General features: G+C 39.0%; 2 protein-coding genes across 3 annotated transcripts in view; one reads left to right on the top strand and one right to left on the bottom strand.

Annotated features, from left to right (window-relative positions):
* Window positions 1-7,895: 7,895 nt before the first annotated feature.
* ZNF830 (zinc finger protein 830) lies at window positions 7,896-9,097 on the bottom strand. The gene has a single exon (XM_051992418.1). The coding sequence runs from the start codon at window positions 9,080-9,082 to the stop codon at window positions 7,988-7,990; it is 1,095 nt and encodes a 364-aa protein (XP_051848378.1). The 5' UTR covers window positions 9,083-9,097; the 3' UTR covers window positions 7,896-7,987.
* A 65-nt stretch (window positions 9,098-9,162) lies between these two features.
* Window positions 9,163-24,357, top strand: part of CCT6B (chaperonin containing TCP1 subunit 6B) — a 37,329-nt gene continuing 22,134 nt past the window's right edge. Inside the window, exons 1-4 of one of the 2 annotated variants that reach the window (XM_051992416.1) lie at window positions 9,163-9,421; window positions 12,591-12,654; window positions 13,289-13,423; window positions 22,049-22,222. In XM_051992416.1, coding sequence (XP_051848376.1) covers window positions 9,285-9,421; window positions 12,591-12,654; window positions 13,289-13,423; window positions 22,049-22,222 — 510 coding nt within the window. In that variant the 5' untranslated portion in view covers window positions 9,163-9,284. Of the gene's footprint in view, window positions 9,422-11,739; window positions 11,775-12,590; window positions 12,655-13,288; window positions 13,424-22,048; window positions 22,223-24,357 lie in introns of those variants that run through there. The other variant, XM_051992417.1, reaches the window with a different exon arrangement.

Below are 24,357 nucleotides of genomic sequence, written 5' to 3'. Positions count from 1 at the left end.
CAATAAATACTCATAATCACGCAAAAAAAAAAAATTCCCACATTGACCAAGACTCAAAATGTCTGTCTCATTCTATAGCTTGAGTCCATCACTTTTCTGTCAGGAAGTGGATAGCATAAAATATCTTTAGGCCTCTGGAAAAGTGGTTGATTATGGCATTGATGAGAATTCTTAAGTCTTGGACAGTTGTTTGTCTTTGTAATGTTGCTGTTATATTATAAATTATTCTACTGCTTTTGTTTAAGGTCAGTTTTTCAAAAAACATTGTTCTTATTATATCAATCCTTTGATAAAAACAAAACAAAACAATAACAACCCACAAAACAATAACAAAAACTACCTTTGGCCTGCAGGAGGTGGAAGTATAATTTTGTTAACATGGCATTAATTTTTTTCCATAATCTGTTGCTTGCCTATCTTCTCAGCCTTATTTTACCCTATTCTCCAACATAAATCCTTCAATCCAACTTACTATATCATTATTTTATATGTAATATAATTCTATTATTTTCAACTATATTATTAGTTGTCATCTTTATCTAGTCTCTTCATTTTCTCTGTTATTCCCTCTCTCTTCTAGAGGTAAATCTTTACCTAGATTCTACCCATTCTTTAAGCTCCAACTTAAATTTCTCTTTCATTAAGTCTTATTTGACCATCCCAATCTGAAGTCTTCTCATTTCTTATGCAATGGGAACATTGATTTCTTCTGAAATTAACACATTACTTGTATGATTATCATCTTCTATCATGTCAAATAATATTCTACCTTTGTGACATCTCTTGTATTTCCCATGCATGTTTTATATCTTGCTTCCCCAACTCCACTGTTGATTCTTTGAGATTTCATCCTATTAAATCTTTGTGTCTCTCAGAGTACTTAGCTTAGTACCTTGTACATCATAGGTGTTCAGTAATGATTTGTTAATTGATGAAGATTTAGGATCTAGCCTAAACAGCTATAAGAAACATTCTAGCAGCTAGAAAGACTGAAAAGACTGAAAGCAGCTGAGACTGAGTACCAAGGCTAGACCTTGACCAAAAGAGAGGGGTCTAACTGCGCAGAATGCAGGAAAAGGTCACAACTGGCAACTCGGTTACTTATTGCCCAGTTCCTGGTCACAGATCCAGTGGGTCACTAAGTAAGGGACCTGTCCCTAAGGGTGGCAGTCTGGGGGAAGGAGCAGTTGTGTATTGAGCAAGGGGCAAATACAGAACCAAGCAGCAGATTTGTAGTTTGGATTTGAGGTATTAGAGCTGAGTCTTAAGAGTTTCAGCCCTTGGCCCTATCTGGTTTGCAGGGGAAATAAGCTAAATGAGCCAAAAATGTAAGAAAAGAAAGCCAAACTCTCTCATTAGAGAACATGCTTCCAAGGACTGAACCCAGTTTGGACCTTTAGGGAGAGGGAATGAGTATAATGCTCCGGCCTCCTGGGATTTCATGGCAGAAATCCCAGACTAAAGAGGGAACTTCCAGTTCTCTTAGTCTGATCCTGCAGAGATTTCCACCTGGCTGTAAATTAAAAAATAATTTAAATAAATTAAAAAAAACCAACAACACTAATGTGGACTCATAAACAAGACCCAAGCATAGTCCAAGTACTCTGGAGTGAAGTCATCAAAGGAATTCATTGTAGTCCCACTTCAAGCAAGAGTCATCCTGAAATAGATTTTATCAAAGTTTCAATTAGCTCTAGGAACCTGTCAAAAATGTTTTAGTTGTCTTAAAAGTGGAAAATTGCATTGCTAATAAGGCAGCATTGCTACAATGGTTAAAGATTCAGTTTTAAGGAGAAGGCAGAATCAAGATGGGACAGCTAGGTGGGACAGCTAGATGGCTCAGTGGATAGAGAGCTGGACCTGGAATCGGGGAAACTCGTCCTCCTGCATCCCAATCTGCCTTCAGATCCTCACCAGCTGTGTGACCATGGTCAAGTCATCTAACCCTGTTTGCCTCAGTTACTCATCTGTAAAATGAACTGGGAAAGGAAATGGCAAAAGAAAAAAATCCAAGAATGGTCACGAAGAATCGGACACGATGAAAATGATTGAACAATAGAGCCAAAATGGTAGAGAAGCTGGAACTTTAGCTAGGCTCTCTTGTCTCCCATCAACAATTCCTCCAAACAGATCTAGAAAATGTACCAGATCAAATCTTGATTGGAAAAGCCCAGAAAAAATCAGTGAGTTATTTTTCCAGGGCCTTGGAAAGTAGTCAGAGAAGTCTATAGGCCCTGGTGATGGAATATTGGCCAGGAACCATAGCACAGAGGAAGAAGAGATCTCATATTTAGCAGAGAAGGGCTTGTCCAGGGTGCAGAAAGAGTGCAAACTGAAAGCTGTTGCTTATCACTTAGTTCCAAGTCAAGAGTATAGTGGAGGGAGAGTTGTATGTGAATTTTTTTTTTTTTTTGGTTGAGGATGATTATGCATTCACTGTAGTCTCTGAGGCAGAAATGCAACAAAATATAGATCCATTCTCTGCTGTTTATGCTAATTTTGGCTGACAATTAACACCAAGGCAAATCACTAGCTAGGCTCTCTTGTCTCCCATCAACAATTCCTCCAAACAGATCTAGAAAATGTACCAGATCACTGGTTTTTTACCAGCTATCACTGTACCATCCATATGTGGCACCCTCAATTACAGCAAATGGAAAAATTTTGAATTCTGTGGATAAATTTGCTTACCTTGACAGTATATTTTTCAGGGATCTACATATAGATGAGATTGACAGATGCATTGCCAGAGCTAGCTTATTGTTTGGGAAGCTCTGAAGGAAAGTGTGGGAGAGGACAGGTATTAGATTGAATACCAAACTGAGGGTCCACAGAGCTGCTGTGCTGATCTCATTGTTGTATGTCTGTAAAACCTGGACAGTATACCAGTGCCTTGCCTGGAAACCGAAACACTTCCATTTGAATTGCCTCAGGAAGATTAAAGATCACCTGGCAAGATAAGATCCCAGACATGGAGGATTTTTCTCAAGCTGAACTGCCAACCATTCAAACTCTACCGCAGAGAGCACAACTCTGATGGACTGGCCACCTTTGAATATCAAATGTAAGTTTATCTAAAAGACTATTTGATGAACTCATGCAAGGTAAGCCCCACAAGAAAGACAGAAGAAGCATATGAGGATATTCTCAAGGTCTCTCTGAAGAACTTTGGAATTATAACATAGGAGACACTGCCAGAGAACTGGCCAGCATGGTGTGCCCACATCAAAGGGGGTGCTATGCTCTATGAGTGAAGCAGAATTGCAGTGGCTCAAGAAAAACACAAGATCTGCAAATGTGGACATCTCACTTCAAATGTTCATGTGGACTATTTGTGCCCAATCTGTGCGAAAGCCTTCAGGGCTTGGATTGGTTTCATCAGCCACCGATGAACCTGACAAGTGATATCAGGAATGAAAGCATCACCAACCAATCTGAATCCCGATTCCTTGTTCTACTGCTTATGATAAACCTTGCCAAACCCCATTCTTAGTCACTAGTGCCATTGATGTCCAGCTCTCCTATTCATTTAGCAATAAACAGAGCTGGAGAAAATCACAAAACTATGTTGACTGGATACACTGTCAATGTATTAAGTGCATTCAGCTGCGCCCCCTTTGTCAGAAGATAAGCATTCTCTTCCACCCAATCAGTGTTATTCCATTTTCCTTCGTAGCTATTTAAAACTTTATTGCTCCTCATTCCTCCCAAACCACCTTCTTTTTCCTGATTTGATTGAGGACATTGTTTTACTGAAAAAATGCCCTTCTTTCCTCTTCTTCATCTCCTATCACTTCATCTTCCCCTAGTAGCTTATTTTACTCATCTCAGATGAAGAGGTGGCACTATAATTCCCACTTTCTTTGTTCCCTGGCTTCTTCTCTATACCCACAAACATGTCTGTGTTTCCCAATCCTTAGAAACAAAACCCTTTATCTGCTTGCTTTTATTTTCCCACTCCTTCCTAACTAAACTTGAGACATTTACAGTGTTTTCACTTCCAAACTCTCTAAAATCTGGCTTGTGACCTCATCATTAAACTGAAACTCTTCTTTCCAATTTTATCAATGACCTTTTAACTGCAAAAGCTAAAGACTTTTCTCAGTAGTTCATTTATTGACTTCTGTAGCTTCTTATACCATTGAGCACTCTTTTCTTGAATATGTAAGTTTTTGTTATTATTTTCTTGGATCTCTACCTATTTATCTTGGCCTCCTTTGTTGGTTCTTCATTTCTCATGTCCACAAATTGTAGGTTCCCCAAAGGGCTGTCATGAGTTCCCTTTTCTTTATATCTCATGTAGGTTTCCATAGCTTCAATTATTATTTCTTCAGTTAAATAATAAAAATTTATTAAACATATGTATGTTTCAGGCCTGGTCTTAAGGGCTGGGGATGTAAAAATGGCAAAAGACAGTCCCTGCTCTCAAGGAGATTACAATCTAATTGGAGAGGCAAGTAAGAAAGATAAACAAGCCATATACAGAATAGGAAATACTTGAGAAGGAACTAGAATTATGAAGCACTAAGAAAAACTTTCTGTAGAAGGTATTTTAGCTGGGGTTAAAAGGAAGCCAATGATTGGAGATAAGAGAAAGCATTTCAGGAATGGAAAATAGCTAGAGAAAATACCTGGGAATAAATTGTGGAATAAAGTCTAAAAAGGCTGGAATGGTTGGAGGGCTACATGGTGAAGAGCTTTGAATGCCAGAGGATTTTTTTCACCCCTGGAGGTGAGAGGGAACCACTGGATTTATTAAATACGGGGGTGTTTGAATTGGAACTTTAGGAAAATCACTTTAATGACTGGAGAAAAGATTGGAACAGGGAGAGACTTGAGGCCAGCAGATCTACCAGCAGATTATTACAATAGTCTGAGTGTGAGGTAATGAAGGATTGTACCAGGATGATGGCAATTTGAAAGAAGAGGGGTTTTGAGAAATGTTGCAAAGGTTAAATGGACAGCTCTGGGGAAGAGATTGGATGTGTGTGAAATGGGTGAGGAATCTAAGATGACTCAGTTTTGAGCCTGGGAGGGGCTGGAGGGATGGCATTAATGGGAGAGAAGGTTAGGTGAAGAAATTAGGGGGAAAGATGTTTTGTTTTGAACATGTTGAGTTTTAGATGTCTCTACTGGTCATCCAGTTCAAGATGTCTAAAAGGATAAGATGTGAAATGAGACATCAGACATCTAAAACGTTAAGTAGGTTAAAAGGCTCAGGACAGAATTCTGAAGAATATGTGGTTAGATGGTATGATATGGAGAATCTAGCAAAGAAGTCAGAGAAGCAGCCAGATAGGTAGGAAAATCAAGAGTAGCTGGAAAACCTATAGATAAGTATCAAGGAGAGATTAATAGGGTCAAAGGCTGCAGAAACGTAAAAAAGAATGACTGAGGAAAGGCCATTGGATTTGGCAACTAAGAGATTATTACTTTAGAGAAGAGTTTGGTGGAATGATTTAGTCACTAGCCAGATCTATTTACTCACTCCGAACCTCACCACCCAGTTTCAGTCTCACAGCACTCATTTTTCTCCTATCTACTCTTCCATCATCTGCCAGTGATTTTCTGGACAATGACAAGATGATCTGGAGTGTTGCACCTTAGCTTACATTCTAACAGCAACATGTGTGTATGTGTCTGTGTTAGCTTCCTTACTCAAACTACAGTGGACTAATAGTAACTCGAAAATCAAACACAAATCTGGCGTTTAAAGCCCTTTACTTCCTGCTTTTAGAGCCCTCTTTACACCTCTCCACACATTTTATGATCAGTGAATTTTGAAGCTCCAATGTTTCACTAGTATCTCCTATGCCTAAACATGCTCAAATACTACCTTTCAGATTTTGAATATACAGCTTTTTGTATGTTGGCTCTCCACTATAACATATGTTCCTTTGAGGGCAGGAACACATTTCTGCCTAGAACTTGTCTTGTAGATGGACTTGGGGTTCCCAACTGCATTTAAAATAAAATGTAAACTTTTCCATTTAGCTTTTAAGACCCTTCACAACCTTGCCCAAATTTCCCCCATCTCATTGCATGCTATTCATGACTTACATATGTTGTGATCAAGCTTTCTCAGAGAATGTTCCATCTCATTGACTTTGCAATGTCTCTCTTGGATGACTAAACAACTGAAAACTTCCTCTTTGCTTATACTTCATAGAATCCTTCTACTAAAACCCAGCCCAAATACTACTTACTATATGAAGTCTTTTCTAAAGCATTTCTCACTCTCAAATGCTTTCCTTCAATTTTGCTTTGCATTTATATTTATCTTTTGATACATACAAGTATGTATATGTATATGTATTCACATACACACATGATGCTGTTAGAATTTAAGCTAATAGGAAGTTTCGTTTTTTGTATCTCTAGTAGCAAGAAATGCTTATACTGTAGTAAGTGCATAATATTTCATTTTTCCATCTCAAAAATGTCTGTTGGATCTAAGCCTTCATTTCTGTTCTCAACAGTCCAGACCATCATCTTGTCATTATCCTTTTGCTGTTTCATCAAGCTCTTTGAAGGTGGAGACCTAAGTTTATGGTGTTGAGAGTCTCCTAGGTTGCCTAAGATTTTAAGACTTAAATGGTTACATGTTTGGGCAGCTTTTCCATCTTAATCTAAAATTATCTTTCTCCTTAGGTCCAGAGATAGATGAACTGATCCATTGGGCTGTTTGGAAAACACCTTAGAGAGACAGAGGGAAATCTGGAATGAAGAGGTGTGTTAGCCCGAGAGAAGAGTCATGAGAGGTGATTTAGGTCTCCTTGACTACAGGGGATTCTCTAGCTTAGTACCTAAACTTATTTAGTGGACAAATCTTATTTATAAGGCCAGAGCTTCTCATTGAGAAATTATCTTCTTGGTTACAAAGAGGGAATGGAGAGTTTTCATACAGGGGAAGGGAGGTCAGCTCTCATTGTGGGTTTTAAACCTTGCAAAATTCCAAATGAATTCAGAGGTAATATATTTGGTGCAAAGAGCAACAGTCTAGTGCCATTGGGAAAAAAATTCTTACTCCTTGTTAGACCCCTTCTTTATGTGCTTCTACTACACCTACCATATATATTGTTTGCTCATAAAAAGGCCAGACAGTCTCCTGACTCCTATAAAGTGGGCTCCAATAAGCCCAATCGTTTGGACTCTGAATATCTGATATTGTTGTAGATACACCAACTACATCCCTGATCTTAAATCCACTTTACAAATCCTTATTAGTGGTGATATAAATGTTAATGAAAATGTGGTTGGCCCAGCACAAAGCCTGTCATTACTCTTCAAAAGTACATGAACTATTAACAGTGGACATATACTCATAAAAAAACCCAAACAAACCTAAAAACCCAAAAAACATGGAATTGGGAACAAACAAAGGCAGTTAATACTTTACGAGCTGATAGTAAATTTATAGGACCAACTACCTCAAAACCGTCATATAGACTATAAATAGGTCCAAAAAGTGTTGAGGTAAATTACTGATTGGACTTTTTTTTTTGGGGAGGAGGGGGCGATATATGTGGATAATCAGGGTTAAGAGACTTGCCCAGAGTCACACAATTAAGTATCAAAATGTGTGAAGCTATCTATATTGGACCTCAGGTCTTCCTGACTCCAGGGTTGGGGCTCATCCACTGCATCCCCTAGATGGCCCTTGACATTTTCAAATGGAAGCTTGCAATGTTTGGGCCATTTCTTCCAGTGTCACTGTCAGAGGAACACTAGACAATGAACTAATGTTTCTGACTTAATATGACATTGCCTGTACTCTTGTCACTGTCTTTGAAACCATCATCTAAGGGGAAAGGTGGAGCCCTGAACAAAACTTGTCTACGTTCTGACACTGACCCTCAATGGATAGTTCTGTAATAGGAACCGGAGCCTGGGAATATTAGAAATGTCCAATAACAAATATATTTAACTTTGTACAACATTTACAATACAAAATATGCTGCTGAGTTTGAGCCCACGATCCCCAGGGCTACAGGAGGGCCCCCTTCACCCTCCAGTCCTGCGACAGCAAGTCCTGCAGCTCGCCCTCGTCATCGCTGCCCGGCTTCTCGTCCTCTTTGCCCGGCGGTCCCCGGCGGCGCAGCGCCTGCTGCAGCTGGCTCCGCAGCCTGTCCTGCCGGTCCCGCAGCAGCTCCACGCGCCGGTAGCATTCGATCTGCTCGTCAATCTCACCGATCTGCCGGTCCAGTCGCCCCTCCTCATCCTCCTCGGCCACGATGGCCTCTGACACGCTGCTGACCTGCCGCATGGCCTTCTGAAACTCATCCCATTCTTTGTCCATCTGGTCCTTGGGCGCGTCCACTTTGCGCACCCGGGCATCGATCTCGGGGTCATCGAAGAAACCCTCAGGCAGTGCCTCTGCCGTGTTTTCGCGCCGCTCCACCACCTTCTCGGGGCCCTCAGCCTTCTGGATGGAGCCAGAGTGGAAAACGAGGGGGGCCGTGGGGGCGTTCTGGTCAAAGAAGTCGGGGGGCAGTGCGCTGGCTGCGGGGGCTTCTCCGGCCTCGCTCGCCTTTGGCTGCTCCGCTCCCTCCTCCTCCTCGTCCTCGTCGTCATCTCCGTAGTCGGGGAGCAAATTGAGCCCTGCAGCTTTCCGGGGCGCCTCCTTCGTGCCAGAGTCAAAGAAATCCCCGGGCAGCCCAGGGGCGGCCGAGGTTTGAGGCCCACCTGCTCGCGCTCTCTTTGTGTCTGCCGGGTCCTCCGGCTCGGGGCCGCTCCTCTTGGCTGGTGGTGTTGGTGCTGCGGGGCCTGGCCCTGACTCCTTGGGCCCCTTGAGCAGCGCCACCTTCTCCTTGTGCTGCTTCCCCAGGACGTGGGTGGGCCACAGCAGCTCGCTTTTCACGGGGACGCCGCACAGCGAGCAGCTCAGCTGCCCCAAACGGTTGTACTTGGCGAAGGGGGACTCCACCCGCTTGCGGCTGGCGCTCAGCCGCTGCTTCTCGGACTTCATGAGCCGGCGCAGCTCGTCCTGCTTCACAGTCCGCTTCCCGGTCGACGCCATCTTGGCGGCCGGACTCCGCTGGGTCAGCTTCGCTTCCGCCTCCTGGCTCACCTTCCACAACATCCGCTAGCGTCACTTCCAGCCGCGGCCGCGGCACGCCGGCTCACCGATTGGCTGGGAGTCTGACCAATGAGAAAAGGGGCGGGCCGTTTCTCGCAACCGCCGGGGTCGTGTGTGGGCGTTGGTCCCGGCTGTCTACGATCAAGCTCATCTATTTTTCTCCCACCTTCTTCCTTCTGGCCTTTGTTTTTAGAGGAGCTCAGGGATGGCGGCTGTGAAGGCACTCAACCCCAGGGCGGAGGTGGCGCGAGCTCAAGCCGCGCTGTCTGTTAATATCTGTGCGGCTCGGGGGCTACAGGACGTATTGAGGACCAACCTGGGGCCCAAGGGCACCATGAAAATGTGAGGGGCGGGAGGGGGCAGTGGCGCGCGGTCTGGTGACCGTTTAGAACTTTGGGGGGCATTGCCCGCGGAGGGGCGTGGCCAGAGAAGGGCATGGGCGAGGCGATGGCCGGTTTTGATCCTTGGAAAGCTGGAGTGGGCGGGGGAAGGGCGTGGTTCCCACGAGACACAAGCTGCCACTTTTCGCTCCTCTGCCGTGATATTTGTGGGAAAGAGCCGTTCAGTTCAAAAATCCCCATTGCCAATGACCCCGTGTGACTGTGGGCTCAGCTCCTCTGACAAAGCGGGGAAGGGTGTCACTTAATATCTAACAAGGCTCCTCCCAGTTATAGATCTATATAGAAGGAAGGAAAGGAATAAGTACTTTTAAAAGTACTTAAACTATTTGACGTCCTGAGCTCATTGCAAATATCTTATTTGATCTTCACAACTCTAGGTGCTAATATACCTATTTTACATCTGAGCAAACTGAGGCGGGGGTGGGGGTGGCTAGGTGGTATGAAGTGGATAGAGCGTTAAGGTGAGAACCAGACTTATTTTCATGAGTTCACATCTAGTCACACTTATCTGTTTGACCCCTGAGTAAGATAACATAACCTTGTTCATCTCAGTTTCCTTATCTGTAAAATGAGCTGGAGACAAAATGGCATATCATTCCGGTATCTTTGCAAAGAAGAATGCAAACGGGATCAGAGAGAGTTGGACACACGAACTACAAACAACTGAGGCAGAGAGGTTAAATAGCTTGCCCAAGGTCACACATTTTGTATCAATGAGAGAACTTGAACCCAGGTATTCTAGATTTCCAGCTCAGTGCTCCATCCACTGCACCCCTAGCTTAACTACCTCCTGCTGAAAGAGGCAGAAACCTCCCATTTTCTGTGTGGTGGCTCCAGTTTTCAACTGCCTTCCCTATTCCCCAGCGGAGCTAGGTTTGAGCTAGGCTCAAGGAAGGGAGCTTCCTCCTCATGACCCAGCGCTGACAAGAGTAAGTTTAGGGTCACAGAAAAATTAAAAGCGACTTTGGATCCCGAGAGCGTAGAACTAAAGCTAGAAGGGATCTTAACAGTTCATTTAGTCCTGACATCTCATTTTACCTCTGAGGAAATGGGCTCAGGTTAACTGATTTGTTTAAAGTCACACCAGGTGATAATTTTTACTAGATTTGAACTGAATTAAACATACTATAGAATAACTATCTAAAAATATTGTGTATTAAGGTTTGCAAAAGAGAAATATGCTGCTATTTTACATTTTATAGATGAGGAAACTGAGGCAGACAAAATGTTAAGTAATTTGCCTAGTCACCATAGCTATTAAGTGACTGAGGCTGGATTTGAACTTGGATTTTCCAAATTTTAAGTCTTTTGTTCTACCCATTATTCCCCTATTCTAGTCAAAGTGTTTAAAATTTCAGATCATAAAGAGACAGGGACTAAACTTGTAATTTATATAAAGAATTCCCTGAATAAAAAAAACAAAAAACTTCCTTTCCACAAGTAAGTCTGTATTTATTCTGCAATTTAAACTCAAAGAGTTGCCTTGATCAGTTACATATCATGGGAACGTAAGCCTTTAATAGTAGAAAACTATCTGGAATGAACATGGAAAAGTAGAAGGGACACATCATTTGAAATCAAGGCCTAGTATGGAATCTTCCTTCTTTACCTTGTATATCACTGTATTTTTGTAACTGGAAGGAATTTTGTAATTGAGAGATGATCCAAACCAGTCCCCTAATGCTATAAGTGAAGCAAGTCAGGTACAAAAAGGTTAGACTTTGACCAGGATCTCTGTTAGTATGTCAGTTAGCCTGAATTTGTTTCAAGTCCAGGGCTATATCTGGAAATTGAATGCCTGATAGCTACTCCATGGCTTCTAAGCTTGCTTCTAGCTCTTAATTTATGATCCTAAAAACCTACTTCAGCTTTGCATAATGGCAAATGGTAAACTTTCAGTGTGACTGGGGCTGGAACAACTAACCTAGGCCGGGTACCGGGCAGAAATCAGCACAAGGGGGACGCAAGCGTTTCTGTACTACAGCTTTCTCGTAAAATGGTGGAGGATAGAATTGTGGGAAGCTGAGCATATTTCTATGCTTTCAATGGGAGTGTGGGGGGTGTAATGTCTGTCCTTCAGCTGTAGAAAAGATTGTGAGGCCAGCAAGTGAATTGAATTACCATAAACTGTTTTTAATTCAATTTTATTTTCATGTTTGTACTTCCCTCCCCATTGAAAGAAAAACAAACCTATCATAAACATGTATAGTCATCAAAATAAATTCCTCTATTGGCCATGTAAAAAAAAAAAAAAAGAAAAAGTGTCAATCTGCTCATCACCTTTCTATCTGGAGGTAAGTGGGTAGCATTTTTCAACATGAATCTTCAGGATTGTGACTGGTTATTATGTTGATCAGAATTCCCAACTCAGTTATTTGTTTCTGCTGAATTATTTTGTATATTATCATAAACTAATGTCGAATGAAATAATAAACCTTGCTGAGCACAAGATTTGCGTTTTGGTAGCCCCTCTTGTCCAAGGATGAAGGATCTGAATGGATGATTAAATTCTGGGAGAAAAGGATCATATATTTATACTGAAAGAGGCCTTAGTGGTCATATACTCCAATCCTTTCATTTTATAGATTAGTAAACTAACCCCTAAAGAAATTACTTGTCTAACATCACAAAGTAACAGAGCAAAGGACTTTTGACCTAGCTCCTTTGACCCCCAATCCAGTCTTCTTTTATATACTAAATTTTTTGGAAGACAAGGATGGGGGCAAAAAGGGAAAAGAACACTGAAAAAGGAAAGAAAATATTGAGTGATGAGATAAAGAGAAGCTTGGTAGGTTCTAAGATGCATCTGATTTAATCTCTGTAGACTTTTAATTATCCTCTTTAAACCTATAGAATCTCTTATTTTTGAATGAGATGATTCTAACAGCAGTTCATCAAGAGGAAAATTATTTTCTGGATTTCAGTGGTGGTGGCTAGAGGGATAGGGCTATAAGAAAGACTTAGAGGTTTCCGTTATCTGTCTTTGAGGATTATAGGGGATCCAGTTCTTTGAATTTAAGTTGGGTACTGGTAAATGACAAATGACAGAGGAGTAGCAGCAAGCACTCTTACCACATGCATTTGTTAATAATATATTGTTCTTTGAACAGGCTTGTTTCTGGTGCAGGAGACATTAAGCTTACCAAAGATGGCAATGTTCTGCTCCATGAAATGGTGAGCCACTCATACCTGCTTTCCCTATAATATTTATAAACAGACTATTAATTAAGGAAAAAGGGAGTGCTAATCTAGATTTTTTTAAAAATCCAGGATAGGCAGTTTAATATGGTAGTGTTAAAACAAATTAGGTTAAGTTCCTCTTGTCAGCAGCTTTTAAAATTTCATATGTATCCTGAAAAATGGTTGAGGAATACCTTTAAGCTAAAGTCATTTAAAAAACACACTATATCTTATTCTATGTGATTAGGGAACAATCAGTCACCCTTTGCAATTTTAGTAAATGTATTCATCTTTTAGATGGAAGAATTTAATCTTATCTTAGAAGTGTCATGTCAACAGAATACATGCCAAAGCAATTGTTTTATTGTACATTATAATGCAGTCTTGAACTTTGAGATGGTGTACTAGCCAATTAACTTCCTCGTTTTGTTTATTTCAGAATAGTTCTGCTCACCTAATAGAGACTAGATAGAAAGAGTTTGTAAATTTGTGAAATGAACCTCAATTTTATCTTTGTGTTTGTTGGTTGAATATAGCATTGATGCTTTAATCAGTCTGCTCATTGCTTTGCTTTTCCTTTTACTCATCACTTATTTCATTTTAAAGAAATCTGTTGCCTCATTTGTAGCAAATTCAGCACCCTACTGCTTCTTTGATAGCAAAAGTAGCAACAGCCCAAGATGACATTACTGGTGATGGTACTACTTCAAATGTTCTGATCATTGGAGAGCTCCTGAAACAGGCAGACCTTTACATCTCAGAGGTATTTACATTTCATGAGATTTTTTCCTGGAAGAAAAATAATGTCTGTTGAGTCAAGTGAATCAAGTTTATAGAATAACCTTATCTTACTGGATAAGGAAAACTTACATGTTTTATGTGGTTTAACTTATACATTTCTGCAAAAGACTGGTTCTTAATAAATTGTGTCTCCATGTATATTTATTCATTCAATAGAATACAAATAGAAGAAAAAAAATAGTGCGAAAAATTGAGTGACCTTTGTTATTTGCAATATGGCTTTGGCCTATTTCTAATCATCTCTTGTACCTTCTATTGTACTCAAATTAGCAGTTGTGCACTTAAACACAACATATTGAAAGACATTTCTGTCTTTTTTCATTCACTCCCATCTGCAGTGTTCTGATTCTTTTAAATCATGTTCATCTTCAAGACTGAGCTTAAGTCACATTTTCTAACTCTCTACATCATCCTTGCAATAATTTTTTCTTGTAGCTTCTATAGCATTTATTGGCTATACTGACATGTCCCCATCTGTCTTGTGATAGTTTTCATATTGTGGTCTTTATTATTATTTAACTTTACATATGTCTTTTTTTTTTCTAAGCTAGATCATAAAGTCCTTTAAAGCAAGCATTGTCATCCAGCCCTATTGCTTTCCATCTTGTTCAAAAGAATGTCATGAAAAACTTTGTCAGATACATTGCTGAACTATGTGTATGCTATGTTTAGCTCTCTGATGCACCATTCTTGTAAACCTGTCAAAGAAGGGAATGAAGTTAATTTGAAATGATTTTTTCCTTAGTTAAACCATGCTTATTTTTAGTGATGAATATTGACCTTTCTAAGTGCTCACACACCATTCATTAGTAAATTGTTTTATAATTTAGTTGGTTTAATTATAGAGATAGCTTTGTTGTTTCTGGAATATGCTATTTTGAAAATGGAGACTACATTTGGTTATTTGCTTGGCTTCTAGTCTTTCTACACTTCTCTGTGTAGAGTGTATTCAAGGATGACGAGTAACTCTGAAGTGAAGGGTGCCAGCCCTTTTACAGGGCTGCTTTCCACCTTTGGTGTCCTCCTGATCCACCTAACTCTCACCTGTGGCTCTGAGAAGCTGTAGCACCTGGTTAGCTGTTTAGGCAGTGAGCTAAACTAGGGTTGAGGGTAACCAGGGGGTTTCAAAAGACTTCCCCTGGTGGAATGGATGGATCCCCACATTCCATTAGACATGAAGGCAGATGAAGCAGGTGTTGTGGAGCACGTAGAGCTTGGTAAAACATCGAAGACACCAAAGTTATCCATTGCATTTCAAGTCATCACCACTCATCTTGACTCTGTTCTGCCACTGGACAGTGATGACTCTGGAAGAGAAAGGTAAGCCTAAGTAATAGGTGACTGAGGCTTTATTGGGTCCAGGGGCAAAAACTTCCCAATGTATATTGTGGGAGACATGTTGAGATTTCTCAGTTTGAAGAATGGGTACTTTACTGTCCTTGGTTCTCCTAGCATGTTCTGGGTTCTCAAGCCCGTATTACTACCCACAGAGGCTTTTCTCAGTGGGGTATAGTCAGCAGTTGCTTGGTCTTAGCCATGTACATGAGGCAGTGACCACCTAGACATGCATTATAGAACAGCATACTCTTCAAAGTAGTGTGGAGTATATTCTCAGCAGATTCCACCATGGAAAATATAAGTCAGCAGGGAAGAACTTGGTGTCCTTATTGCTTCATTATCTCTGTATAGTTCTGGTGATAGGTACAGAATCATTGTACATTCAGTTTGTTCTGAGACTGCCTCTAGAACTAGATATTGTGATTTATTTAAGGTCATATAGAGCAGAGTAGAGCCTCAATCCCAGTTTTTATAATGCTAAATCTAGTGGTCTTTGTAACACTCCATGTTAATCTGCTGGTTCTGAAGCCTGCCTTATTGATCAGAGATGGCATAGCTTATTAAATGGGCAGGTGGAGTGTCTCAGAATTGTGATAAAGCCATTGCCTTTTTGGAGCAGGATTGAATTGATATGGAAAATGGCTGTAGGAGCTTCCTTTGCCCCCTCCTCTAGGACTGCTCGGTGCTTTGGCATCTATCACATTTTCTGATGTACCAACATACATTCTGGGCTTTGAGAGGTCCCTTGTAATAATACCTTCAGATGACATGCTTTATGTGTTCAAATCTGAGCATCATGGTATAATTACTTGACTTCCTCTAAACAGGACTATGTGACCACTGCCATAGATCCTTTGTGATAACCCAACCATACTTTTTTTGATTCTTCTGGTTCAGATGTGTAACTATTCATAGTTCTTCAATGGTCCCTCACCCTCTACTACCATCATCTTGAAGCTTGATAAGTACAAGAGAAAGAAAACAGCACTCAATGCTCATGCAAACAGGACAAAACATAGACACTAAAATATAATAAACTTTTCTGGTCAACAATATTTCTAATAACATGTCTGTACTAGGCCCCTTCAAGATGATGGCAGACCTCCAAGGTACTTAAAAAAGTTTTATTTATGACTTTTGTTTTTTATATATCAAATTCATCTGATAATATACCTCCTTATACAAGAGATTAGTTACAAGAGATTACTGCCTTGTAATTAAGAAAAACAGGTAAAGCCAATTGGCACAGATTTTATGTGTGCTTTAGCCTCCTATTAAATAGAAGGGAAGTTTGCTTCAATGTATGTCCAGAGGAATCAAAATGAGTCATTTCATCTGATCTGAGGTTTTGTTGTTTTCATTTATGTTGCTGTGTTGTGAATATTATTGTTCTGGCTCTGCTTTGATCTGTCTGTTAAACTTCCCATATTTTTTCAGAATTCTTCATCTTCATCACTTTCTTAAGGCACAATAATAATTGTCACATATCGTAATTTGCTTAGCTATTATCCAGTTGATAGACCTACACTTCGTTTCTAATTTGTTGTTACTTTCAAACAGTGCGATTGAATAGTTGAATATGTATCAAACATTTCATTTTTACTTTTGATCTCTTTGGAGTACTTGACATGGTACTGAATAAGTAAATTACCTTAGAAGGAATTGTCATTTTTATTATATTGGCTATGGTCTACTTTTGCGCAATTAACATTTCTTTAATTATTTAGGTCTGTCTTAATTGCTGATTAGAGTGTTTTGTAGTTTCTTTCCTATGGTTCCCATGTGCCTGGTAGATAGACTCCTAAGTATTTTGTTATTAATCAAAATAATAGCTAGTGTTTAAATAGCACTTTAGGGTCTGCAAAATGCTTTAAAATTATGATGTCATTTGATTTTCACAATAACTCTGGGGAATAGGCATTATTATCCCCATTTTTCAGATGAGGAAACCAAGGCAGACAAAGGCTAAGTGACTTGCTCTGTTAGACAAATAGTAAATATCTGAGATTGAATTTGAGCTTCCTTCTTTCTGGCTCCAGTTCTAACATTCTATCCAAAGGACCAGCTAATTTTCTCTTGTAGTACATTCTGCAGCTATTTGAAATGGAATTTCTTTTTCTTTCAGCTGGGTTTTGTTGGCAGAATACAGATGTACTAATGAATTATGTGGATTTTATATCTTGCATCTTTACTAAATTTATTGTTTGTTATTTTTAGGGCTCTTTTGATGAACCACCATATTATTTGCAAAAAAAATAGTAACTTTTTTTTTCTGTTTGCTGCTATAAACTTTCTAGCCTTGATGGCTACTAGACCTGCTACTATTTAAACCTACCTCACCTCTTCCTTTTGTCTGTAATCTAAAAGTTTATTTGTCCATGTTTTAGCATCAAAAATTAGTACTGCTCTATCAATTGCTAGACAGAAAAACAAGACTACAATCAGCAGATACAGAAACTGCTTGCTAAAATATTCTAAAATCAATAATCTCTTTGCTAAGCCTGTTAACTGCTGCCCATTCTTATTATACTTTTTATATACTCCATAGTTTGTTAGTACTGTGCTTTGTAAATATAATTAATCATTAAATATTTGGTGAATTAAGGAGTGAGTATAGCAGAAATCGGCAAATGTAGTCTATGTTAAAAGTGACACCTTCCCTGGTATTCCATTCAATGTGAAGAAAGATGGTACAGCTCCCCTCAGTCTCCGTTTGAAATTTGTATCTCGGTAGCACACTGAGCCCTCTGATGATGTTAAAAAAACAAAACAAAACAAAAAACTCCTTTAAAACAAGGGAACTTCAGAAACTTTGCCATATTTTAAAAATAATTATTTGCACCTGTGTGCAGTTTAGAATCTGCACTTAATCTCAGGGCAATTTGGAGGCAAGGGAACCCCAAGGTATACTTAAAACAAAGGAAAGAAGACCAATATAGTTAGGCCTTTTGCTAAAATTTCTTCTAGCAGACTGCAGGAAAACAGATCACCTCTAAAGAAGGTAACTGACATCTGTGTAAATGTATCTCATGAGTAGGTTGGCATCAACCAAAAATATAGTTATGGAAACACAAATGAGATGTACCTACATGCCCTGGATGCAAAGCTCTTCTAGTACGCTATGGAGGAGGGAGGGAAGACAACTCTTTAGGGGAAAAAATTGATAACTCTTGCCAAAATTTGCTATAATAGTTTTATTTTTACCTAAAATTTGGGACTATTAACCTTCTGGTGGGCTTCTTTTCTTCTTACTTGCAGTGGGAAATAGATATCAGTTTCTAGATGTGGAAAGTAAGGAATGTCACTTTCATTTAGAGACTTAATATTGTATAGAATAAAATTGCATCTCATAATAGTTTCAAATATTAACTCTAAAATTTTTTGTAGCCACCAGCAGACAGTAAAGGAAAGGAAGAATTCTTTTTTTTTAATTTTTTAATAACTTTTTATTGATAGAATGCATGCCAGGGTAATTTTTTACAGATTATCCCTTGCATTCACTTCTGTTCCGATTTTTCCCCTCCCTCCCTCCACCCCTTCCCCAAGATGGCAAGAGTCCTTTACATGTTGAATGGGTTGCAGTATATCCTAGATATGTGTGCAGAACTGAACAGTTTTCTTGTTGCACAGGGAGAATTGAATTCAGAAGGTATAAATAACACGGGAAGAAAAACAAAAATGCAAGCAGTTTATATTCATTTCCCAGTGTTCTTTCTCTGGGTGTAGCTGCTTCTGTCCATCTTTGATCAATTAAGGCTCTCTTTATCGAAGAGGTCCACTTCCATCAGAATACATCCTCAAACAGTATCGTTGTTGAGGTATATAATGATCTCCTGGTTCTGCTCATTTCACTCAGCATCAGTTCATGTAAGTCTCTCCAGTCCTCTCTGTATTCATCCTGCTGGTCATTCCTTACAGAACAATAATATTCCATAACGTTCATATACCACAATTTACTCAACCATTCTCCAATTGATGGACATCCTTTCATTTTCCAGCTTCTAGCCACTACAAACAGGGCTGCCACAAACATTTTGGCACATACAGGTCCCTTTCCTTTCTTTAGTATCTCTTTGGGGTATAAGCCCAGTAGAAACACTGCTGGATCAAAGGGTATGCACAGTTTGATAACTTTTTGAGCATAGTTCCAAATTGCTCTCCAGAATGGCTGGATGTGTTCACAATTCCACCAACAATGTATCAGTGTCCCTGTTTTCCCACATCTCCTCCAACATTCCCCATTATTTTTCCCTGTCATTCTAGCCAATCTGACAGGTGTGTAATGGTATCTCAGAGTTGTCTTAATTTGCATTTCTCTGATTAATAATGATTTGGAGCGTATTTTCATATGTCTATAAATAGTTTCAATTTCTTCGTCTGAGAATTAAGGTTCATATCCTTTGACCATTTATCAATTGGAGAATGGTTTGATTTCTTATAGATTAGAGTCAATTCTCTATATATCTTGGAAATGAGGCCTTTATCAGAACCTTTGATTGTAAAAATGTTTTCCCAGTTTATTGTTTCCCTTCTAATCTTGTTTGCATTTGTTTTGTTTGTACAAAAACTTTTCAATTTGATATAATCAAAATTTTCTATTTTGTGGTCAATAGTGATCTCTAGTTCTTCTTTGGTCATAAATTCCTCCCTCTTCCACAGGTTTGAGAGGTAAACTATCCTGTGCTCTTCCAATTTATTTATCATCTCATTCTTTATGCCTAGATCATGAACCCATTTTGACCTTATCTTGGTGTACGGTGTTAAGTGTGGGTCAATGCCTAGTTTCTGCCATACTGATTTGAAAGGAAGAATTCTTAAAGATGGATCTCAATGAATGGACAGGGAAAAAATATTTGCAAACAAATCATATGGAAAGCTTGAGCAAGAGTCCTCTTAGATTGCTTCATATGTAGTACTGATATTACCTTCCAGTAACATTTGGTATTTTGATTTCAATATAGGCTGCTTCTAACTATAGATTTCTGCTTATAACACCATTTAGTATGGTATATGATGAAAAATAATTACCATGTTGGGTTTATACAAAATTACCATGGAAAAGATACAGTTGCTATAAAATATTTTTTCTTTTAATTTAAATAAAATGTTTAATTCATTATTACTGCTCTCCTAGGCTTTAATACTTTTTTTTTTTAAGAGCTATGCTATATAGGTTGTAATCAGTGTTTAAGTCAAATTTTGAGAAAAAAACTGACCTTTATCTGTATCATTATGGTATTTTTTTTTCCAAATGATAATCGCAGAGTTTTTGCCCCTGGATAAAATCTTGGTAATATTCTTCATTGACATCTAAATGTGATTTGTAGTTCTTTTGGTTTAAACTCTTTGTTGTGGTAATATTTGTATTTTTCCTTTGCATTAAAAGAAGTCTCTTTTTCTTTCTCTATAAAATATATGTAAGTTAAGATTTTCATATTCAAAGGGAAAGTACATAGGAAACATTACTGTGCTTCCCCGATAATAAGACACTGTCTTATTATTTTTTTGGACAGAAAAACACCAGAGGGCTTATTTTCAGGGGAAGGCTTATTTTAATGAACATTGACAGCAATTTTAATAAACAGGTAAATGTGAACAAAAACAAGTACCTTTATTCAATAATGATCATGTCATCTTCTTCAACAACATCGTCCTAAGTGTCCATACCCTGAATTCCGTCCTGGATGTCTTGCGCCTCTATTTCCTTCAGAAGAAGTGGACCTAATCTGTCATGTCCAGCAATATAGCTCTCTTTAAATGAACATGTCTTGTCCAGGTAACCTGCTCGTAGTGCCTTGGCGACACAACTGTCAGTAATTTTATCCCATGACTTCTTCACCCAAGTCACGACTTCTTGCAGACAGGGCTTCACAAAGTTTCCATGCTGACTTCTTTCCGTTCTATTTTCAATGTAGTCATTGATTTACATGCGCAAATGGTCCTTGAATGGCTTGTTTATTGCAATATCAAGGGTCTGGAGATAGGCAGTCATTCCTGTAGGAATCATTACTTGATCTATTCTTCTCTTTGCAAGGAAGTTCTTCATTTCTTTAGCACGGTGAGTGCTGGCTGAATCCCAGATTATCAGACCTCTTTGGTTACCTTGCATAACAAGTGGCAGCATTAAATCAACCCACTTTCCTATAACGGCTTGTGTACACCAGGCTTTTTCCGTTTCAAGAATGTAAATGCCTGATACACGGTCAATCTTATCTTTCTTGCCCTTACTGATGATTAGAGGTGTGGCTTTCTTTCCATCCAAACGAACAGCCAAAACACAGGTGACACCTGCAGACAGAATAATAAAATTATGACCATCAGTCCTTTTTTTCACTCCATCATGCCCCTCAATAATGTTTTAACCCCATCATGCTCCCTGAGTGCTCCTTCTATCCTCCATGATGCCCCCTGAGTTCTTCTTTTATCCTCCATCATGCCCCCTCACTTCTGCTTACATACCAGGTTTTTATGTTGTCCTGCCTCAGCTCTCCTCCCCGGCACTGCTCTCAATAGCGCCAGCAAGCAAATCACTGGGGAAGAACAGGATGACATGCTCACTGCTGCAGCTCTGATTGGATGCAGCTCGGAGTGCGGCTGTGCGTTTCACCGGGGGAGGGGGGGAGGGGAGGGAGGGTGAAGGAAGAGGGGGATGGAGAGGGTACCATAATGTAGCGTGTAGCGCAGGGGAGCACCTTCACTACAGTAGCAATCTCAATTGGGCTTATTTTCAAGGGAGGGCTTATTTTAGAGGAATCTTACACAGTAAGGGGAGGGCTTATTTTCTGGATAGGTCTTATTATCGGGGAAACACGGTAGTACTATTATTGGTTTAGAGTAACAATAAATTAGCTATTTTACTTAGAGATAGCCTAGTATAGTGAATAGAGGGATGCCTTGGTTCTAGTGTTGCCCCCGATATGTATTAGCTGTGTGATCTTTGGGGTAATGGTTGATTTAACCTTTTTAGTATCCCATGTAATTTTCTAAGGCTATAAGAGACAGAAAAGATGCTTATCAATACCAGTGGTGGGAATTTTTATATCAGAAATACCCCATACTAAATGAAAACTCAGATTTGGACCAAATTTCTCCTTAAATTACTTGCAAAATTATGCATGGTTATTGATGATGATAAAAAAATAGATATTCTGTGCATTAAAATGTTAAATAATCCCTGACGTAAAAAAATGGTTGCATCCATTTGGTTAGCTTTAATAATGGTAATTTTATGGCAATATGATTGTAATAGGGTCTACATCCAAGGATAATAACTGAAGGCTTTGAAGCAGCAAAGATAAAAGCACTTGAAGTTCTGGAGGAGATTAAAATAGAGAAAGACATGAACCGAGAAATCCTTCGAGATGTGGCTAGAACATCTCTCCATACTAAAGTTCACACTGAGTTGGCCGGTGTATTAACAGAGGTATGTGTTAAACTTTTTGCTTGAAACATAAGCATTTTCTTAAGCCATCTTTCAAATTAGCACAGAAAGTTTATTATTTTTTATTAAAGCTTTTATTTTCAAAATATATACATGGATAATTTTTCAACATTGACTCTTGCAAAACCTTGTATTCCAGAATTTCTCCCCATCCTCCCCCCCTTCCCTAGATGGCAAGTAATCCAATATATGTTAAACATGTTAAAATATATGTTAAATCCAATATATGTATACATATTTCCACAGTTATCTTGCTGCACAAGAAAAATCAGATCAAAAAGGAAAAAAATGAGAAAGAAAACAAAATGCAAGCAAACAACAAAAAGAGTGAAAATGCTATGTTGTGGTCCACACTCAGTCCTCTCTGGGTATAGATGGCTTTCTTCATCACAAGATCATTGGAACTGGCATCAGTCATCTCATTGTTGAAAAGAGTCAAGTCCATCTGAATTGATCATCCTATAATCTTGTTGCTGTGTACAATGATCTCCTGGTTCTGTTCATTCCACTTAGCATCATTTCATGTAAATCTCTCCAGGCCTCTCTGAAATCATCCTTCTGATCACTTGTTATAGAACAATAATATTCTATAACATTCATATACCATAATTTATTCAATCATTCTCCAATTGATGGGCATCCACTCAATTTCCAGTTTCTTGCCACTATAAAAAGGGCTGCCACAAATATTTTTGTACATGTGGGTTCCTTTCTCTTTGGGATATAAGCCCAGTAGTAACACTGTTGGGTCAAAGGGTATGCACAGTTTGATAACTTTTTGAGCTTAGTTCCAAATTGCTCTCCAAAATGACTGGATCCATTCCCAATTCCACCAACAATGTATCAGTGTCCCATGTTTTCCACATCATCTCCAACATTTATCATCTTTTCCTGTCATCTTAGCCAATCTGAGAGGTGTGTAGTGGTACCTCAGACTTGTCTTAATTTCCATTTTTCTGATCAATAATGAAGAAAGTTTATTATGAACTTTGTAACTATTGACAAGGACAAATAACCAAGGAAATATGCAAAAGAATGTCTAGAATCTTATATGAAATTTATTCAAGAATGCTGTTGTTAGTTCAATCATGTCTGACACTTCTTGACCTCCACTGTCTTCTAAGTCTGTCTAAACTCATGTGCATTGCTTTTGTGACACTATCTATCCATCTTATCCTTTGCTATCCCTCTTTTCTTTTCTTTTTAATCTTTCCAAGTGTCAGAATCTTTTTCAATATGAATCCTGCCTCCTTATTATGTGGCCAGAGTATTTAAACTTCAGCTTTAGTGTTTGACCTTCCAGTGAATAGTCTGAATTAATTTCTTTAATTATTGATTGATTTCATCTCCTTCCTGTCCAAAGTATCTCAAAAGTCTTTTCCAGCACCATAATGTGAAAGTATCGATTCTGCGACACCCAGCTTTCCTTATAGTCCATCTCTCACAGCATCTGTTGCTACAGTAAAAACCATGATTTTGACTGTGGATCTTTATTGGCAAGGTAATGTGGCTGTTTTTTAGCATGCGAGCATTGTCATAGCTTTCCTTTAAAGGAGCAAGTGTCTTTTAATTTTATGGTTTTGTCTCTCCATGGAATGATCTTTGAACACAAGAATATAAAATCTGACACTGGTTTCTATTTCTTCTCCTCCTATTTTGCCAGGAAGTAATGGGACTAGTTGCCATGATCTTTGGATTGGCTCTGTGTGTGTGTGATTTTAAGTTGATGCCGGCTTTTAAACTCTCCTCTTTTACCCTCATTAAAAGGCTTCATAATTCTTAATTTTTCTTTACTTTTTGCCATCAGAGTGTTATCATATGCATATCTGAGACTGTTGATATTTCTTCCAGCAACCTTAATTCTGGCTTTTGATTCATCCAACCTGGCATTTTGCATGTTAGAACTCTCTAAATATAAGTTTAATAAATAAAGGGACAATATAAAGTCATCTTATACTCTTTTCTAAGTATAAGTTATTCCATGTTTGCTTCTGTTGCTTTTTTTGACTCACAGGTTCCTCAGGAAACAAAATGATCTAGTACTTTCATCTCTGAGGACTTTCCACATTTCATTGTGATCTACATAGCTTTTTAGTGTCAATGAAGCACAAGTAGAT

Source organism: Antechinus flavipes, chromosome 4 (genome assembly GCF_016432865.1).
Source record: "Antechinus flavipes isolate AdamAnt ecotype Samford, QLD, Australia chromosome 4, AdamAnt_v2, whole genome shotgun sequence".
NCBI lineage: Eukaryota > Metazoa > Chordata > Mammalia > Dasyuromorphia > Dasyuridae > Antechinus > Antechinus flavipes.
The sequence above is the reverse complement of the archived record's forward strand: the minus strand, read 5'-3'. Positions and strand labels throughout refer to the sequence as shown.

Bases quoted from the DNA above. Each gene is read 5' to 3' on its own strand.
- ZNF830 (XM_051992418.1), bottom strand. From the start codon at position 9,082: ATGTTGTGGAAGGTGAGCCAGGAGGCGGAAGCGAAGCTGACCCAGCGG.